The sequence below is a fragment of the Eretmochelys imbricata genome, chromosome 1 (assembly GCF_965152235.1).
Source record: "Eretmochelys imbricata isolate rEreImb1 chromosome 1, rEreImb1.hap1, whole genome shotgun sequence".
NCBI classification, from domain to species: Eukaryota; Metazoa; Chordata; order Testudines; family Cheloniidae; genus Eretmochelys; species Eretmochelys imbricata.
Genome location: NC_135572.1, coordinates 233,785,973 through 233,806,720, shown reverse-complemented (window position 1 = coordinate 233,806,720; position 20,748 = coordinate 233,785,973). Strand labels below are relative to the sequence as shown.

At 43.8% G+C, this 20,748-nt stretch overlaps 1 protein-coding gene across 1 annotated transcript in view; it reads right to left on the bottom strand.

Moving 5' to 3' along the window:
• The window catches only part of WNT7B (Wnt family member 7B), a 128,162-nt gene extending 125,929 nt beyond the window's left edge, over window positions 1-2,233 (bottom strand). The window contains exon 1 of the mRNA XM_077807437.1: window positions 2,163-2,233. Within this exon, the coding sequence (XP_077663563.1) occupies window positions 2,163-2,233 (71 nt within the window). The remainder of the gene's footprint in view (window positions 1-2,162) is intronic.
• Between the last annotated feature and the right edge of the window lie 18,515 nt (window positions 2,234-20,748).

The following is a 20,748-nucleotide window of genomic DNA, read 5'->3' as shown; positions in this document are numbered from 1 at the left end:
ATATATCCAGCAGATACCCCTGGGAAATAGTACCAGCTAACTTTCCCCCTGTAGGCATATAGGCCAGTGCAGAAAAGATCGGTTAAAGACAAGGGGCTGTTCCGCCAAGGCAAGACCCGTAGCAAGGTGAAAGAATCTGAATGACTGGGTATCTGGTCCCGTTACGGTAGTGTCTGAGGGGATAGTTGAAACTCTTTCAACTTCGTGTTATTTTCAAAGTTTTCTGATCGCTGAGTGGAGTCTCGCTTAACGTACACTCACCTTCCCCCGACCTGAAAAAGAGCTCTGTGCAGCTCAACCGCTTGGACTTCTACCAGCAGAAGTTGATCCAATAAAAGATATTATTCTCCCACCTATATTGTCTTTCTAATGCACTACTAACGGGCAATCTTACATGTATTTTCTGTGTCCTGCCACATGCAGTTACTGGAGTTCTGTACGCTGAATACATTTTAGTAAAGACAACACATCGTGTGTATCTGGTTATACAGACACCTGCGAATAGCAGGGCTATTTATAATGGGGACCTGGGAAAAAAACGAGCTTCTGCCCACTGGGGAAACACTCTGGAAAGCCAGTCCATTGGGCCACATCTCTTGGCTTTCCTATCCAACTGTAAATAAGGGCATCCTCTCCTCATGCCAATTATCTACAGCCACCTGATTCCTTCGAGAAGGACGTGGCTAGCTGGGTGATGGGAGAGTGTAAGTTAGCAGTACCCGAGCTAGTTATTTTCCCATCAGTAAACTGACCCCTTTGAGCTGATTTTTCCCTTGTGTGATCGTAAGGCTCTGCTATTCTGTTCACTTGATTACGGATCCCCCCCCCCCCCCCCATTCCTTCCAGTCTATGATATTTTGCCCCTGCAGAGTACTGCACTGCTTTCTGCAGCTGCTCCGCTTGCAGGGAGCAATACAAAATATCATGTTAGGTAGGTGGTGTGGCTCTATTTAAAAAGTCAAGCGTGTAAAACAATATCAAAGGAAGAGGAGGGCAAAGGATGGCTGATGTAGTTTGTGCTCCAAAGCTGTATCACGTTATCGCTTGCAGGGAGGTGGAAGAGGATGGACGTCTTTTACCAGGAGGCACTCTACATTACGCTGGATTGTGGTGCAGTGTCTGTATGACTGTCTCTTTCTAAGTGCACTTAGTGCAATTATCCTTACTTTAATATAATTGCAGCTTCTCCCTGCTCCCCCCCCCCGCCCCACACACCTGTATTGATTTCAAACTGAGTAGCAAGAATGTTCAGATTACAACCCACCTTATGCATTCTTGATCATTTAAAAAAAAAAATCCCCCAGCTATGCTAAGGCAGGATCTTTTAAGAGTTTGCAGCTCGACAGGTAAGAACTCGGCTGGGGCTCAGGAATGTGGAAATACAACTCAAGTCAGCCTACTGCGAGAGCAATATTAATAAGGGCATACAGGTGAATGAGTGAGAGCGAGAGAGAAACTTGGCAACTAAAATAACATAGTGATCTAGATCATTGTGGTCAAACAACAAGCAAACATTTGACTCCCCAATAGCACTGCTAAAATTTGGCCTGGTATAGCTGCAGTTAATGAGCAGAACACTGCAGCGACAGCCCTCGTTTCCTGGTGTGGTTCAGGGTTGTTTTACCAGAGAGGTAGACGGACCAGTTGTCAAGTTAATTTCAACACGTCTGTGTGATGGATAGAGACGCAAATTGTGTCTAGGCCTGCATTAAAAAAAAAAAAAAATCCCTGAGAGCAGGTTCAGACCAGGGATTTTCCGCCCCCCCCCCTTTGACTACTTAAACTCTGCCCTATTGTCTCATCAATAGTGGCTGACCTAACTCCATCAGCTTTCTGAGGGACTGTATGCCAGAGCTAATATTCAGATTCGATTAAATAGTCCAAAAATAAAAGAATCTCTCCTCACGGCCAAGCTGGTCCCTGCAGACTGAAAGTCACTGTAGCTTCTATTCGCCTGTCTCTTTTAAAGCAGTGGCATTCTGACTAGAATCACAACAAGGCACTTAAAAGAAATACACATTTTCACTGTTCTTTTGCTGATGGACGTGAAACTTCAACACGTCTTCAAACACAGGGGGAGACAAACATCACACATTTTGGCAAGATATTTTGTTCACAAGTTTGATCCAAAAACCAGAGTATTAGTGAGGACAGTCACTTACCCTAATTTGACATAGATGACTCCAAAGCATAGAAACACGTAGAAAATCCACTTTCGAAAGTTTCTGTGCATGATCTAGAGAATGGACTGAGCCATAAAAAATGCACAAAAAGTAGAACTGATCGCTGCCGATTAAATCCCAGTCAAGAGCATTTCTGAGGCTACCCAAAAAAGGAGCCCGTCGAACTGTAAAAACTCAACAACGTTCAGACAAGATTTTTTTTCTAAAACCATGGTGACCAAAACGGACTCTGATATTGGGAGGGGACGTGGTGGGGGGGAGACGGGGACGGGACAGAAAGAGTTTCTCAAAAAGGCAAAACAAAAACCCAGGACAGCCCGTCTGAGAGAGAAAATGAGCAAGCCCTGATCTTGATCAACTACCTCATAGAGCCCTCAAGTTCAATGTGTTTTTACTTGTTCTGACTTCCCCAGGTGACACCACGTATCTTGCAAGCTGTGGCTCCAGGTAGGAGGAGGATCTCTTTCACTCTCACACTTTCACTCTCTCCTCCCCTCCTCTTCCGCCCCCCCCCCCGCCGTGTGTGTGTCAGACTCTACCGCATCTCATCCTTTACACACACATGTGTAATGCAATAAAGCAGTCACTAAAGCATTTGTCGCTCGTGGAGCAGTGTGGCTAGCTTATTTATTTTGCAAAATAGATGGTAAAAACGTATTTTTTAAAAAATCGAAGAAAGCCAGCTTTCCATATCTGTGTATATGTCGTTATTTGCTGTACAATATAGTGTATGTCTATATTTGTATTTTGCTAGACACCTGAATGTGTGTATAGCTGTAGACACGCCTGTCACTGAATGGGGTGGTAGTTATATACAGTCTTGCAAAACAAGAAAGCATTCTTCCTCCTTTAAGAAATACCCAGCTTCTTAGCGAGATTTAAGTTATCCAGTTCGGTTTGCCTCAGGGTGCATAGAGATTAATACTTCTCAATTTATATTCAGTCATTGATACTCGAGCCTGTTCGGACGTCGATTTTTTTTAATCTCACTGGTTTTGAGATCTGTTCCAGTTACTCCCACAATCTGTGGGAATGTTTGTTCTGATACACTGTACTATATGTGTATTTGTGTCTATGCATATATCTGTAGGCATATGCATATATAAATAACTCACATACATTCTCATCTGTGTGTTTGTGTAAGTTATACATACCTACACCTATGCATATACACACATGCACATATAATTTTAGTAACCGGAAACCTATAAAGCTATCTGCACCTTACAACTAGAAGCGGCGAAATACACACCGATACAAATGTAAACAAAAGCAGGCAGTGACAAACAAAAGCAGATAATGAACACAAAACTGATTGTAAGCCATCTTCCTTTGCCTGAGAAAACCTTTTTGTAAATGCATCAATCTGCCCTGCATATATATATATATATATATATATATATATATATATATATATATATATCACACACTGCAAAACTGTATATCGTTTTCAAGATGACCCAAAAAGATTAACTAGTTAATAATGTCTGGATTTTCGTACCCTGAGCCACAATCAATGGTAACCCCATTCGCACACCCACTTAGCAGATCTCATTAAAACCCCTCAAGAGCTACTGAACAGAACATCTATTTTGGAGGAGGCATGAACACAGCAAGATGCTATGCACTGATCGCAGAAAGGGAGCAAAGTGAAACAAGAAAAGGAAAACCGTTCAGTGGTATTGATTTTCCGTATCTCGCTCGCTCCCGTGGAGTGAGGGAGGAATGACAGATCGGGGGTGAGCCTGCTAGCTTTTTTCAGGATTGAGCTCAATTATCTCTCGCTGCTGACCAGTAAAACGATTCTGTCTTTTCCCCATGCGTGCCTCACGTTTTATTCTTTAATAATCAACGAGCTGGCTATCATAGGCACCCAGCCCTCCCCCCAGACCACTTCTTATACATGTTTCCTTGTACGTCTTTCTTTAATGCTATTTTTTAAATATCTTGGACAATCTTTGCCTTATTCATTTTCTGACATGCTCTCTGCAACTGGTTTAAGTTTATGTCTTCACAAAAGAGAGCACGGTCCCTTTTTGAAAATACATAGGGGTAAAACCGTTTTCCTATTCTGATCCACACAGCTTATATCTCATGTCCTAAAATCTTCAACCAAGAATTGTTAGGAAAACGTCCTTCAATCTGCATTTTCCCCCAGGTTTTTGTAACCCTCAGACCTTTTCAGAACAGAACTGTAGTTCGGGTCTCCTTTCCCCCTCCCTCTCCAGGGTTTTAGACCTAGGCTTTCTGCTGGGCATGTTTTTGAACGTGGTTGAAGTAGGTGGAGCTCTGTGGTAGGTGGGTGGTCCACTCTGGAGATGCGAAAGTCCTTTCCTTGCTTGGACAGAAAACGTTAACACGTTTTCTAGAATAACCCGTGATGACTGAGAAAGGTAATTGAGCTGTTCAACGGACTGTGGCAGGAGCAGAGATGGTGAAAGTAGATATCTCGCAAGAATTTTGTTTCCTAGCCCGTCAAAATGCATTTAGTATCCTTGGGGGGCAGAGGCTGGGTTGGATGCACGTCGCCCCCTGATGGAAATAAGGCAAAGATTCTGCTTTTCACAGGGCAGCATCCGCGAGCTATGGGATAACACTGCCACCTAGAGGAAGGAAGTATCCAGCGGAGCAGCCTGAGTGTTGACAAGTTGTCTATAAACAGGGCCTTTAGCCTGAGAAACGAAGAAGAGGAAGAGAAAAGAGGGAGGCAGGAGGATTAAGCTTGGAACTTCCCCTCTTGCTTAGCTCCAGACCCTTGACACCTTTTGTCTGTGATTTTTGCTGAGGGTGTGGATGGACCAAGAGGACTAATTAGCCCGTTTAAATAATCAGCTCTAAATAATGGGAACAGTAGTTCCTCTTCCTCCATTCCTATTTATCACTCTGCAGCCCACTCCCCCCACCCAATTCTGGGTGGACAAATTATCCATCTGGGACATACTGTGAAAAGTGGGGTTTTAAATAGCCCTGGACAGGAACCTGGCTGATATCTTCTGAAATATGGCCAAGTAGATCTGGGAATGGTCCCCGGTCATAGGACTAGGAGCGGTGCTCTGCCACTGACCCTCCAGGTGAGCTCAGTTTGCCGCAGGCTGCTAAACCGTGATGCCCATTTCTGTAGAGTGATTTGCTAGCTATGGATTAAAATGTCATGAAAGTGCAAATGATTATTTATTAGCGCTTCTGGGTTTGCAGACATTATTCGTCCTCAGACTGTTTGGTGTTTGTGATGGCTCGTCTGGGCTGAAAGTGCTGATGCTCTGCTAGCATGGTTAAGCAGTGTGGTGTGCGTATGCTTGGAGTGTCTTTCCCAGACCTGAAGAAGAGCCCTGTGTGGCTGGAAAACTTGTCTCCCTCACCACCAGAAGGTGGTCCAAGAAAAGATATTACCTCACCCACCTTGTATCTCTATTGTGCAGTTGTTAGTTGCCAAGTGGTATAAAATACTTTTTTTTTATTTTTAAGATGAAAAGGGAACAGAAAGTTCTTATAATACAGGAGTTAGGGTTCATGGTGTTTGTTTACATATTCATCTCTTAGCTTGGACAATAAAGAGAGACTAGTTAATTCTAGGTTTATTTCTGGTCTGCTACACTTTCTAGCCCTCACCTAATTTTGGTTCTCTTACTAGCATAATTCTGCAACATCTTGATTACAAACATTTTTTCGTTGTTTGGTTGTTCCATGGATTTTTTTTTAATATAACCATGGAAACATTTATACGGGTTTTAAATTAAATTAAAATCTTCTCACAAAACTTAAATTTAGAGCCATATCTGAGCGGGTGGTGTCCATTTAAAAATAAATCTATTGCCTAACCCAGTGTAATCAGCTTTATCCATAATGTTCTTCAAATTAATCTACTGGAGGTGTTAGGAGACTAATGGCTAAAATTATTTTTACTTCCAAAATAGAAGTTTTCGGTTTATATCTAAGTTAGGTTAGGTACATTCTTGAGGCGGAAACCCCAAAGGGTCTTCTCAAATCAGTACTCACAAGTTCATACATTGATTTCAACTGTTTAAGTTAAAAAAAAAACCCACCCAAAGCTCATGGAACCATTTAAAACAAAAGTCAGCTTGTTAACAATGGGAAAATTCCTGAGTGTATGGCATAGCAGGGGTTCTCAATCTTTTTCTTTCTGAGGCCCCTCCCCCCCCCAACATGCTATAAAAACTCCATGGCTCACCTGTGCCACAACAACTGGTTTTCTGCATAGAAAAGCTAGGGCTGGCGTTAAGGGGTAGCAACGAGGGCAATTGCCCCGGGGCCGCACAGCACAGGGGGCACCGCAAAACTAAGTTGCTCAGGCTTCTGCTTCAGCTCTGGGTGGCAGGGCTCTGGGATTCAGACCCAAGCAGTGGGGCTTCAACTTTCTGCCCTGGGCCCCAGCCAGTTTAACACTGCTCCTGCTTGGTGGCCCCCCTGAAACCTGCTCACAGTGCCTTAGGGGGCCCCGGACCGCTGTTTGAGAACCACTGTGATATAGCGGGTAAATTCAGTAGAGCTGATAGAGATACACTAAACTTGGTTGGTAAAGGTTTTGTTATAATACTCAGACTCCATCTAGTTTACCACATTTACACAGAATGATGGACGGATTCCCTCCAAAAATGAAGGTTACTCCTATATAGGGGAATGGAAATTAGGTGAACCTCAGTTAGCAGTTTCCTATTCATTTCCCCCATCTGGGGTGGGATAGAGGAGTTGTACCTCTGTGGAAGAGATCTGAAATCAGCCCCCTAAACCTCCAGAAGAACGAGCCACCCATGTCACACTGCTACCTGCCCCTGTAGCCTCTTGATAGCATGGCTACTGTGGGAACCATACTGCAAAGGACTGTAATGAAGGATTTTGCTGTTAAATGCTCTGAAAGACTTTGCAACACCTTGAAGGGAAAAATTGAAAAGGGGTTTAAATATCATAAAAATGTCACTTCTCCCCATTGATATAATTAAGGTGGTGACAGTAACAGGACACTTTGACTTGCATAATACAACAGTTAATTTTAAGATTAAGGCTTTAGGTAAATAGTAATTAGTAATAGTTTAGAGTTAGAAATCCAAAATGGCAGACACAGTAATCATCTATGAAAGACACAGGGTTTAGGGTATGGAAAATTCCATCAACTAATGGGGAATGACTCAGCATTTCTCCCAAGACCTGACGGGCAGGAGCTAAGGATAAAGATGATGTCATAGGGAGGAGCTTTACCCAAGATGGCATCAGGTGGAGGAGCTTTACTATATAAAAATAGGATGATATAAGGGGAAGGAGCTAGTCTGGAGGGAGGTTACCAGTGGAGTTCCTCAGGGATCGGTTTTGGGACCAATCTTATTTAATCTTTTTATTACTGACCTTGGCACAAAAAGTGGAAGTGTGCTAATAAAGTTTGCGGATGATACAAAGCTGGGGGGTATTGCCAATTTAGAGAAGGACCAGGGTATCATACAGGAGGATCTGGATGACCTTGTAAACTGGAGTAGTAGTAATAGGATGAAATTTAATAGTGAGAAGTGTAAGGTCATGCGTTTAGGGATTAATAACAAGAATTTTAGTTATAAGCTGGGGATGCATCAATTAGAAGTAACGTAGGAGGAGAAGGACCTTGGAGTATTGGTTGACCACAGGATGAGTATGAGCCGCCAATGTGATATGGCCATGAAAAAAGCTAATGCGGTCTTGGGATGCATCAGGCAAGGTATTTCCAGTAGAGATAAGGAGGTGTTAGTACCGTTATACAAGGCACTGGTGAGACCTCATCTGGAATACTGTGTGCAGTTCTGGTCTCCCATGTTTAAGGAGGATGAATTCAAACCTGAACAGGTACAGAGAAGGGCTACTAGGATGATCCGAGGAATGGAAAACTTGTCTTATGAAAGAAGACTCAAGGAGTTTGGCTTGTTTAGCCTAACCAAAAGAAGGTTGAGGGGAGATATGATTGTTCTCTATAAATATATCAGAGGGATAAATACCGGAGAGGGAAAGGAATTATTTAAGCTCAGTATCAATGTGGACACAAGAACAAATGGATATAAACTGGCCATCGGGAAGTTTAGACTTGAAATTAGACAAAGGTCTCTAACCATCAGAGGAGTGAAGTTCTAGAATAGCCTTCCAAGGGAAGCAGTGGGAGCAAAAGACCTATCTGGCTTCAAGATTAAACTCAATAACTTTATGGAGGAGATGGTATGAGGGGATAACATGATTTTGGCAATTAATTGATCTTTAACTATTCATGGTAAATAGGCCCAATGGCCTGTGATGGGATGTTAGATGGGGTGGGATCTGAGTTACTACAGAGAATTCTTTCCTGGGTATCTGGCTGGTGAATCTTGCCCACATGCTCAGGGTTTTTCAGCTGATCACCATATTTGGGATCAGGAAGGAATTTTCCTCCAGGGAAGATTGGAAGAGGCCCTGGGGTTTTTTTGCCTTCCTCTGTAGCATGGGAAACAGGTCACTTGCTGGAGGATTCTCTGTACCTTGAAGTCTTTAAACCATGATTTGAGGACTTCAGTAGCTCAGACATAGGTGAAAGGTTTATTGCAGGAGTGGGTGGGTGAGATTCTGTGGCCTGCATTGTGCAGGAGGTCAGACTAGATGATCATAATGGTCCCTTCTGACCTTAATGTCTATGAGTAATAGCAATTATGCTAATACCTGGAAACTGATTGACTGAGCCAGGTTAATTATCTATGGTAATGAGCTGACCTTAAGAGAGCAATCAGCATATAGGGCTGACAGCTTGCAGGCTGAAGTGTGGTTGTGGTGGTGGTAGTTTTATGGGTTGCGGAGCTGCATGGATGTTGTGGACGCACAAGAGCTGAAGAACAGAAGATTCCAAGAAATAGAGATAACAGTGGTAGAACCTTCTAGAGGACAGCAGCTTCTAGGGCAGCTACGAAGCAGCTACCTCCCCTACTGCAGCAGCTCTTGCAGATAACTGCTGTAACCTTAAAGGAGGCAGCAGCAACTATCTTCTCCAGGCACGGACACCCTCATCTTTGGCACTGACAGAGCAGAAGGACCCTCAGACAAGACAGAGGGATTCTGGGTGTGAGTGTAAGTCTGATTTTTTTTTTTTTTTTTGTGTGTCCCTTGTTAAGGAAGCCTGGGTGTGTTTGTTAATAAAGCTGGATGCCTGTTTTCCAGTGAGATTCACCACCCCCATCCTGAGACCAGCTGATCACTGCTCACAGGATGTTAGTGTTAAATCTGTTACATCATAATGGTCCCTCAGACAGGTGTAAAGGTCAGGCACACTACATTAAGTATGGTCCCGAATTATAACATTGAAACTAAGGCCTTTACATATGGCGGGTCTCTATATGCCTATTACATTGTAACTGCTAAATGGTTTGTATAGATCCTGTGTATTATGTGTCTTTTATTTTGTTGCGGCGCTGTGTTTATATGATTTTTAAATGGGATTCCATTGTGTTTTACTGTGCTCTACGTATTTTTTTCTTCTTTTGTTGCTTTATTACATACATTATAACTACTTATTTCTTTTAAATACATATTATTATTTCGTTTATGAAGAATTGCTGCTTGTGTGTCCATCCTTGAGCAGAAGGCTGAATCAGTATCCTTCCAAGGATTAGCCTGCTCTGGGGAGTCCTCTGTGGGTCAGAAATAAGCCCCCTGATAATACCCTGGGAATTCCTAGAGGGCGAGCTACAATCGCAGCACTTTCCTTAATTCATACCTGTGGGTTTCAGCTTATGGAATTGGAGAGAAGCATGCAGGGCCAGATTAACCTTTTGTGGACCTGGGGCCAAACATATTTGTGGGCCCCCATGAGGGCAGTGGAGCATGGCGTGGCGGGGGTTGGTCCCCAGAGCAAGGGGCCGGCCAGAGGTATGGCATGGGAGGGGCGACCTCACTCCACCCAGCCCAGTGCAAGGGCACTATTTACAAGCCATCAGTTGCCAGACACACAATGGCCTGCCCGGCCCTGTGCTGCCACCGTGTCCCTTCCCCTCAGGGGTGGGCCCATGCCGTGCCACACATCGCTCCCCACCCAACACCCCCCCCCAGACTCCCTATGGCCAAAGCCCCCCAGACCTACTATGCCCAGCACCCCCCCGTCCCTGTCACAAATGCGCAGCGCCCTGCACACCACCACTGCTGCCCAGTACCCCTTGCCCACAGCCCCACCATAACTGCCCAGCACCCCACACAGAACCTCCACTCCCCAGTGCCTCAACACATAGATCTTCCCTGCTCCCTCACAGCCGAGCACCCCCCAACCCCAGGCCCACCAGAGACCTACGCCCTCCCTCCCAGCCACACTCACCAGCCCTCTGGAAGGTGACTATGTCTGCTGGGCTGAGCCGGCAGCACAGCCAGGGCTGGTCCCGGGACAGGGAATTGCTCCAGCCCCTCGGGAGTGGTGGGATCAGCTAGGCCAGGGCCTGCCCCAGCCAGGCCCCTCAGGATCCACTTGCCTGGAGGGGCCCAGCCAAGCCCCCACCCCCCGCTCACTGTGGCTCAGCTCCAGGGAGACAGGTGGGGCCCAACAGGTGATAGGAAGCAGAGACTGCTTGGAGCCGGAGGTGCAATGGGGTCTGTCCAGGAGGCAGAGAGAAGCTGGTGAGTGGAGCCAGTGGGCAGAGAGGAGCCCTCAGCTGGGCCGGCCAAGAGGAGTGTAGACTTACCAGCTGAGGGAAGAAACTTTAAAATGCTAGCTATGGGTCACATCACATCCCTTTTCTCAGGGCTTTTTTATTTCCAAGAAGAAGACTCAAAATCAGAACAAATCAATTCAAGCTACTGGATAATAACAATCCAAGTTTCAGCTGACTAGGAGGTGAGAGAATACACCCCGGCCCTATGGGAAACCTGATTTGCATCAGCTTCCTCTTTCCTTTTATAACTCTGCTCAGATTCAACATATAACAGGCAGGAACATGGTATCCGCTTTTATCCTGGAGCACCTTTACCTCTTGTCACAGGCCTGGGTTAGCCACAGGAATACCCATCTGCATTTATCTGATCTAGCCACTGGCTGGCACTGCTGTTCCATGCAATTGTAGATGAAGAATTATTATCTAGCTCTAACAAAACAAAAACACACAGAAATGTTTCTTGAAAATATAGAGATGAAAATTAAAGGAAGCGGTCATTTTTTTTCCTATGGGTTAAAAGAAGGAAAGTGGAAATAAGAGACAAAACAGGCTAGCATCTTATACCTGATTTTTTCTATAACTAGTGTTAAATCTTTGGAGGTATATTGTATTCTTTTGGTGCAACCAGATAACCCCAACGGATATAAATTCCTATGCTCTTTCCGCATGTAGTAATCCCATTGATTTCAGTGACAGTTCTACCAGCAAAAGAAACACCTGAAGTTACGTATATATGCATTAAAAAGAAAATAATTGTCAATAAGTCTGTCTAGATTAATGGCCTCTGTCAGCTAACTTATATGTTAATGAGTGCTTAATGCTATGTGTGAATGTTAAATATGTGTAATGTATAAGTATTTAATGCCTATGCATGTTTATTAGATATGTATAATTACGTACTATCTGTGCTTAATTGCATGTGTGTATAGTAGCTGTTTGCACAGTCTTCATCTTCTACTTGATGCCTCTGTGCTATTTGTCAGGCTGCTCCCTATGCTTGTGCACCGAGCTACTTCATTTTCTGCCTTCACATCTCTCCTTAAAGCTCACTTCTTTCATTTAGCATGGGCTGCCAACCTCCACTCCAGGGCCATCTTCTTTCAGGCCTAGGTTCTGAACTCCACTTTTTAGTTATGGGCCACAGGCTGAGGTAAAAATTTAGGATGACACACTCTCCATAGTACACAGATGCCCACTGATGTCAATGGAAGGTTTGCACAAAGATCAAGGTTTTTGGAATCTGGCTTTTATATAGCATCTAAACTTTTAATCATTAAGTATTTTATCATCACACTCAGTAGGAAAATATGTCCCCTCTTGGGCCACCTTTCTATCTGCCCTCTGTTTCTCTTCCTTCCCCATCTTCTTATTTCTCTCCTTATTGCATCTTTACACCTCTTCTGTTTTCATCCCTCTGCATTCTCTTCCCTGCAGCAATTCCCATCTTCCACTTCCCTCTTACCCCTCAACACCATTCCATCCACTAAAATAATCAACAGTGAAATACTTAATCTCCAATGAGATTAAGAGAGGACAGAGAAGTTCACAGCTCTCCTAGCCTTTACATAAGGTTCTCTGTAGACTCAGAAAGGCAGCATTGAATTGGTTTACCCTTGGTTCCCATTTGGAAGGTTTTGTTCACAAACATGAGGGCTAAAAATGTATTTAAAAAATAAAATAAAAGCAGAGATGTGTCATTCAGGCCACATAAATACACGGTGGCAGGGTGGTGGGGCTGCAAATGCTTGACACCTCTGCACTAAAGCATGTGAAGAGTCCTACTTAAGTTAAGAAGACTCTTCATATCCTTCAAGTTAAATGCATGCCTACGTGGATTGGGGCCTTGCCTTGTTCATATGTTCTCTCTTCTCCAGTTTTGCTTATCATCATTGGCGGTGTGTGTCTAATATAGATGGTGGGTACCTCAGGGAACAGGCCATGTTTTCCTCTGCATGAGTATGCCATCCCTGCACCTTCCTCCACCTCCACACATTATTCAGTAGCTGATTGTCCTGCACATGTGGAGAAGTGCATTGCATGATACATAGATCCTGGAGCCTTTAAAGTTATGCATATATATATATAATTGGAATCATGTATATATTTGAGGGGCTAACAGATGACTCTGCTCTCAGCTGTTGTCCCGGTAGAATTCTTTTATCCTTAGTAAAAGCATGGAAGGGTATAAAAGTATGTCTTCCAGGTGGAGGAGTTCTGAAATGGGATGGAGCTTGACTAACAGGAGAATTTTAGCCTCTCCACAATAATAACCTGGGTTTCACATAGCACTGTTTAAACCAGATGTCTCTAGAGCTCATTTCTTGAAGTGAATTGCTCCATACTGAGAAGAAGGATGGTCCAGTGATTAGGGCACCAGCCTGAGACTTGAGAGACCTCTGTTCAAATCCCTGTTCAAACAAACTTTCTGTGTGACCCTGAGCAGGTCACTGAGGCCCAGATCCACCTTTGTGGATCTGGGCCTGAGCCTCTCTGTGCCTCAGTTTCCATCTGTAAAATGGGGATAATGATACTACCTTAACTCACAAAGGTATTAAATATATTAATAATTGTGAAGCACTTTGAGATCTACTGATGAAAAGCACTTTATAAGAACTAGATGTTATTACTATAATGGCTAACACTTCTATCCCTCCTCACGTAGAAGAAATATGTAATAGTCTTGTAACAGGAGCGTTTATACAACTTCTGGTTAATCAGAGATCCAAAGACAGGCCAGAAGGTTCACCTAATTTTGCGATACTTCATAGAGAACTTTCATTCCATAATTCAATAAACATATTACAATGAGCTAAATACACTGGGCCAAATGCTCCTGTCTGATACCCTGGAATTACCCCAGTGTAACTGCTGAGTTTACATTACATGTAGTTTAATGGCGTTTACACCAGAATGAAGATAAAATAAAATTTGTACAATATTTTCTGCTGGGATAGCAAAATCTTGTATCAATGGTTTTACCTTCATTTAAAGTATAACCTTTTTTATTTTTTAGGAAATTTGATGGTTTTCAAAATCAACAGTTACACTGAAGCAACGTTTTTACATTCGAATTCAGAAGTTTATTCTGATAAAAATGAAGTGCTCCTTTTTTTTTTTTAAATTTGTATCTTGGAGACTTTCTGGTGTCTTTGTTTTCCAGTGGATGATGGGCTCTTTCCGTTATTTACACCTTTAGATCCAGGGTACGAACAGACTGTCTTAACATTAAGTTATACAGTCCTCTTAAAATCAGTCTTTCAAATCTTGGGTCACTGTGTTAGGGTTGCCAGGCATCCGGTTTTTGACCAGAATGCCGAGCTGAAAAGGGACCCTGGCAGCTCCAGTCAGCACTGCCAACCGGCCACTAAAAGGCCGGTCTCCAGTGCTGCGTGTGTAAAGCCGGCTAGTCCTACCTGTCCTGGCACCATGCTGCACCCCGGAAGCAGCCACCAGGTCCGACTACTGGGGGGCACAGGGCTCCACGTAATGCCCCACCCCAAGCACCGGCTCCGTACTCCCATTAGCCAGGAATGATGGCCAATGGGAACTGGGGAGGGTGGTGCCTGTGGGCAAGAACAGCACAGAACCAGGACAGGCAGGGAGCCTGCCTTAGCCCTGCCACCCGAGGTAAGCCTGTGCCTCAGCCCTGAGGCCCAACACCCTGCCCCAGCCCTGAGCCCCCCCCCAACCCAGAGCCCCCTCCTGCACCCCACTACCCCTCATCCCTGCTGCCACCCCAGAGCCTGCACCCCCTGCCAGAGTTGTCACTCCCCTTCACCCCAACCCCCTGCCCCAGCCCAGAGCCCCCTCCTATACCCTGAACCCCTCATCCCCAGCCCCAACCCAGAGCCTGCACCCCCACAGCCCAGAACCCATATCCCCTTCCACATCCCAACCCCCTGCCACAATCTGCAGCCCCCTCCCACACTCTGAATCCCTCAGCCCCACCCCCAGCCTGGAACCCCCTCTTGCACCTCAAACTCCTCATCCCCAGCCCCATCTCAGAGCCTGCACCCCCAGCCCAGAGCCCCCCCACCCCAACCACCTGTCTCAACCGACAGCCCCTTTCCACATCCCTTAGCCCCACCCCTCAGCCTGGTGCCCTCTCCTGCATCCCAAACCCTTCATCCTCAATCCCACCCCAAAGTCCACACCCCTCCTACAACCCAGCCCCCTGCCCCAGCCCAGTGAAAGTGAGTGATGGTGGGGGAGAGGGAACCACCAAGGAAGGAGGAATGTAGTGAGCAGGGGCGGGGCCTTCGGAACAGGCGAGGCTGGGGGTGAGGCCTCAGGAGAAGGGGCAGGGCGAGGGTGTTTGGTTTTGTGTGATGAGAAAGTTGGCAACCCTAGTAAGTGTAGTTATATAAACACTAAAATGATTTGTTCAATACCATTGCTCCATAGTATATTTTGTTGGAACATTTTTTTTAATAGGTAGAAGGGGATCTATAAATCATTCAGCAATCTAAATAAAAACATCTGTTTCCACAGTGATCTCTCTGTTGTGTAGCCTTACTCAACCTCATGCAAACTCCTATTGATTTTGGTGGGAGTTTCACACATGTAAGTTCAGGTTCAGGCCTGTGAAGGCTGAGGCAAGTTACTTGGGATTTGCCCTGTTGTCCCCCCCCACTCCCCAGTGTAGCTGCACCATTGTAAACTCCTAGTGTTGGTAAGGAAAGTTGCTGTTTTACATGATTGGAGCAAGCAGACTAAAAGCTCCACCAGTGCAAATAGCAGCCTTATCAGTCTACACGAGGGGTTTGCATTGGTGCAGCCACACCAAAGGATGGGCACTAATGATTGTAACTGAGGCAAGGGTGCAGTGTAGATAAGGTCTGGGTGGCCAGTTTACCACTACTTCCCAGAGCCATGAACTGGGATAGGGGACTGAAGGGGAGCACATCAGATTTCTACCACTGCAGAGTGAAAAAGCCAGCTCTTGGCAGAAGTACCAAGGCCACTCAAAGCATAGTCTTCCCTCCCCTGCATGGGTTTTGGAAATGGCAATCAGTAGCAGCCTCTGCCATATCCTTCCTGTCATTTCAGTTGCCCCAGAACTCACTCAGGGCAGCTTGACTCTTACTATCAGCTGCTAGGTCATGAGTTTTAGGTGCTGTCACTGATGCAAGACCTCTCTACTCCCTTTTCAAGATAACACCATTCAGGAGGAGGTGGGGATGGGGAATTTTCACTTTGAGAGTCTGAGATATCTCTCTGAGGATCAGCAAAGCAATATGTAAGAACATCACTTTAAAAAGGGGGCAGGGAGAAATTTAGAAAAAAATAAAATAAAACCTAACCCCATTTAAGACATTCTCCATCAAATGCATCACAAACATTTAGGCTCAAATCCTAAATACCTTTGGGGGTGTGGGCCTTGTAGCCCAAAGCTTACCTCTAGGTTCTCAGCTACTCTCCCCTTCCCTTCAGCAATACTAGAACTTAATTCCCCACATGCTCAGAACAGTTCAGTTCATCATATAGGAAGATCTTACCCATAATCCCTCATCTGAAAGAGTTCAAAGCTTTTTTCTCATATAGAAAAAAAATTAATCCCCAGGAATGCAAATTGACCAGGTAACTCCTCACCTCATTACACAAAAATCCTTAATTTAACTAATTGCAAACAGACACAAAATTAGTTACCTGTCTCCTACACTAAATTTCCCAGAAAAGCACAGGGTCTAAGGTCAAAGTTCAAACCCCTTCCCAAATATAAAAGCTCCATCCAAGCTGCTTCTCTATTAGAAGGAAGTGCTTCCTATAAGGAGGTTGTTCAACTCAAGAAGCAATATAACAGCTGCTCCCCACACTGCCATATTTTAATCAACCTCAGCAACACACTAAAGGTACATTTTGATAATGATGACATGGTTTGGTTTGTTATGTATTTTGTAACTGGGCTTTTAAACATTTACTTCTGCTAGAAATAATGCTTTAAATGACTCTTTAATCACCATTCCATTAAAGTACAAGCCTTCTAAAGACTTATTTATGCACCATTTACACTGTAATGATTTAATCCATGTTAATTCAAATAGCTTGTCTTCGTGCACATCTGTGTGTGTCCTCTTTGATTGCAAAATATGTACTATTTCAGCTTTGCTTAAGTGGATTTTTTAAAAAAATACTCCAATGCTTTGGATTTATTTACTTGCTGATACTGCCATATTGCCAAATCTTGTGAGGTTGGCTCTCTTTCTTAAAGCCCCAGGTGCTGAATTCACCTGACTAGGTGAGAATCTCAACTTTTTTTTTCCCTAGAAAGCAAGTTTGAAGTCCTCATGGTTGCAGAAAAATGCTTGAAAATGTATGCAATTCCCTCTCCCCACCCAAAAGGCAATGACCCCATAAGGCAAATAAGAATCCCAAAGCTATAATTTATAAGCCAATGTCATGATTTTGTGGAGGCCCAACTCATTATTTTTGAATACCTGGGTTGGCAATGCTGATGCTGCCCCAACATAAACACTAGGATGTGGTCTGCTCAGCAGCCTGTCTGCTCTATCCAGCCCTCCTTGAACTCTCTCTTTCTGTCAGCTAGGAAGTGGCAAATTTGGTTGAAAGTTAAAGTAATGTTTAAAAACAAATACACAAACCCTGAGTTTGTACTCTTAAAAAGTAGTTGTTCTCAATAAGCAGGTTTTTGGGTAGAAACAAACACCCATTGATTTCTCCCTTATAAAACTGTGTGCAGAACTAATTGTTTAATACCGCTCATTTTTTCTTTTTTCTTATTAGTACTGTCCTATTTTCTAGTGTTTTAGTTCCCTTCAATCTTTGTCTCATCACATTGGCTTCTAATTTGCTGAAACTACAACAAAAATGGAATAGTCAGAGTTCTATTATAGGACCATATCACACTTGTTGATTGTCCACAGTTTGAAAATACTCAAGAAAGACTTACTACCACCCCCCTTAAATCATTTTCAGCAAATCGTGATTAGCCCCCTCATATGCATCCAATTTAGAATCACTCAACTACAAGAATCACTTATCTAGAAATCATTCCTACATTCTCCTTATATTCTACTAAGCCTCTCTTTCATCAGCAAAAGTTGCAGGATATCTTATCTGGCTCCAACTCAGTTAAATATAGAGGTGCTAATACACACCCTATGGTATTTTGTGCTGTTACAAACAACTCATGGAATATTTAAAAACTGCATGCTTCAATTTCAGATGATTTAACTGTTTGATTTTAATCAGATTCTGATTAACCACAATACAAGATTTCTGTAAAGTCCAAGGCCCAACTCCACAAAAAGACTTTAGTGGTTAACGCCCAGCTTAGGAATCTAAAGGCAAAATTTAGGTGCCACTGAGATTCTCAAAACCCCTGCTCTGCTGCTGCTTAACACTGGAGGCACCTAAGATCCCATTAGTCTATGGGATATCCTGATGTGCATCTCTCAATCTCTCCTGTTGAAGCTGCTCCAGCTCGTATAAATAATTAAAAATGTATTGGCCCAGAGAGGGTGAGAATGTCCATTTTCCCGAGTGCACTCATCTGAGAGATGGGGAAACCCATGTTCACATTCCTTCTCCTCATCAGGCAGAGGGGAGGAATTTAACTGGGCTTTCCCACTTCCAGGGTGACTTCCTAAAGGTTAGGAGTCCAACAAGCTCAGCTGATACCAGGGGAGCCATGTCAGAGCAAGAAGGTATAAATATGCCATCTTCCTAGCTGCTTCCTTTGCTAAATGTGATGTGCTGAAGCTGTGATCAACTTCCCATGAGCTGAATATTTTCTCTTCATGGCTGGTGAAGAGCAATGGGGATGTTTTGAGCCCATTACGGACAAGGGTTGTTGATAATCCCATAGATAAAGGCAGGTCAGCAGCCTTCGTTGGATAATTGGTGGTGAGCCCACTCCTCAGAAATCTATCTTTTGAAATTAATACCCTCCCCAACTATTGCCAAACCCTATCCTATCCTTTTTAGGATAAATGATTGTGTTATTGTCACATATTGAACTAATAGGTGTCTTTGGCCCCTGGTCTGGCTACAATATGGGTGAAAAGTTTAACTGCTGTTGACAACCTCCTTCTAGAGTTAGACACAGGTAATGTGTCTTTGCTGACCTTGTTAGATATCAGTAGCTTTTGATAACAGTGACTGTATGGTATTGATGACTTATTCAGGGAACCTTGTGTGGGTATGGAAAGGAAAGGTTTCACTGGGTCCATTTCTTCTCCTCAGAGATACACTGAAGGGTGGTAATAACTTACTCAGTCTTGCCTGAGGGCACACAGGTGGAGTTGGGTATAATCTTGTCACCCTTCTTCTTCGATGTGTCAGTTGCTAATACAAAAGATTCTCTGCTTCCCCAAAGACTTAGTCTCTTCCTTCCCACTTCTCTAAGAAGTGAACTTCAACCCCGTTCTGATAACGATGCTGACAGATAAGTAGAAATATATGGAGGGAAATGGTTCAGGGTGATGAGGGTACCTTTGATTAAGAGAGAAACAAATGTCAAACACCTCAGTCAAAAGCCACTGTGTCCCAGCAAAAACCATTACCCATCCAAATCTGTGTGTAAGACACACTCCTCCTGTTCTATCTCCAAGCCACCGCTCTACCAGTTGGCCATCTATTGAAAGGAGATTCTGTGAGCACCTTCATCCTATGCCAAAGCAGTTATTGGCTCATACTCTCCCTTCATTTCTCTGCTTCTTGAGCCATATTAGACATCATGCATGCAATGGCAAACAGCCTTCCACACATACAATTTCGATGGTGTGACTATAAAGTGAGTACTTCTGCCTCTATGTAAATCTCAAGAACCCCTTTAATGGGTCTCATTTGTACCTCTTTTGTTAAACCTATTGCTTTCCATTTCTCTTTCAATAACTGTTACTGCTTTTACCGCTCTCTGGCTTTCTTCCTCTGAGCTTACAAGATGCTACTGACAACACAAACTAAAAGTATCATCCTCTACTTGGTTAGTCTCTAAGGTGCCACAAGTACTCCTTTTCTTTTGGCGAATACAGACTAACACGGCTGTTACTGTGAATCCTCTACTTGGATTCCCACCAAAACACAAGCCTAAACATCCTATTAGTGTTTTTTGTTTGTTCGGGTTTTTTGCAATTTTTTTCTGCCTCTCATTTTCCCTTCTATACGGTTCCCAATCCTCACAAAACCATATGCGATCCTTTCGGTGCCTTTAAGATCATATTTAGGGGAGTTGCACAAGTGAAAATGACCAGAATTTAGCCCTTTAGTTTACAACTTCAGCTGCTTATGCCATTATCATTTCCATGAGTATTTTTCACTCCCCTTTTATTTTCCCATACTTCATGATTTAATCCAGCAGTTTTCAGCCACCCAGGCAAAGCCCAAATAGGGGTCACAAGGAGGTGCTGGTGGGTTGCACCCCTACTAGCTGAGAGCAGCAAAATCCATAGGTCAAGAGAACCTAGAAGAACCCTCACTCATTCCCTATTACCCTTCCTGCTGTTGTTGCTACTCCTTCCATGCAGTCCAAGAGCAGCCCTTTCATCCATCCTCCCTCAGCCTACGCAAGACTTGACTCTGAAGCAACAGTTTGAGGAGTTGATCACTATGCAGGCAAGGCAAAAGGAGATGGGTGCGAGAAGACTCATTTACCTGCTTCTTCCTTCATTGGAGTGTGACTAGAATAAGTCACATCAATGCAGAACATGGCTATCCACGAGTGCAATACATCTATGCTAGGGATTTGCATTGCTGGATCTATGTCAATGTAGCTACACCAGTGCAAATAACCCCATTGTGCAAACTCAGGCCTTAGTTTACAAAATGTAGACATCTTACAGAAATGAACACAATAGAATCTCACTATTTTATTCAAGTGAATTTAATATATCACGTCCTCAGGATAGGGAGAGGTGCTGTTAGAGATTTGATGGATTTGATTTCTGTTTTTGTTTTGTCTTTGTTTTTTA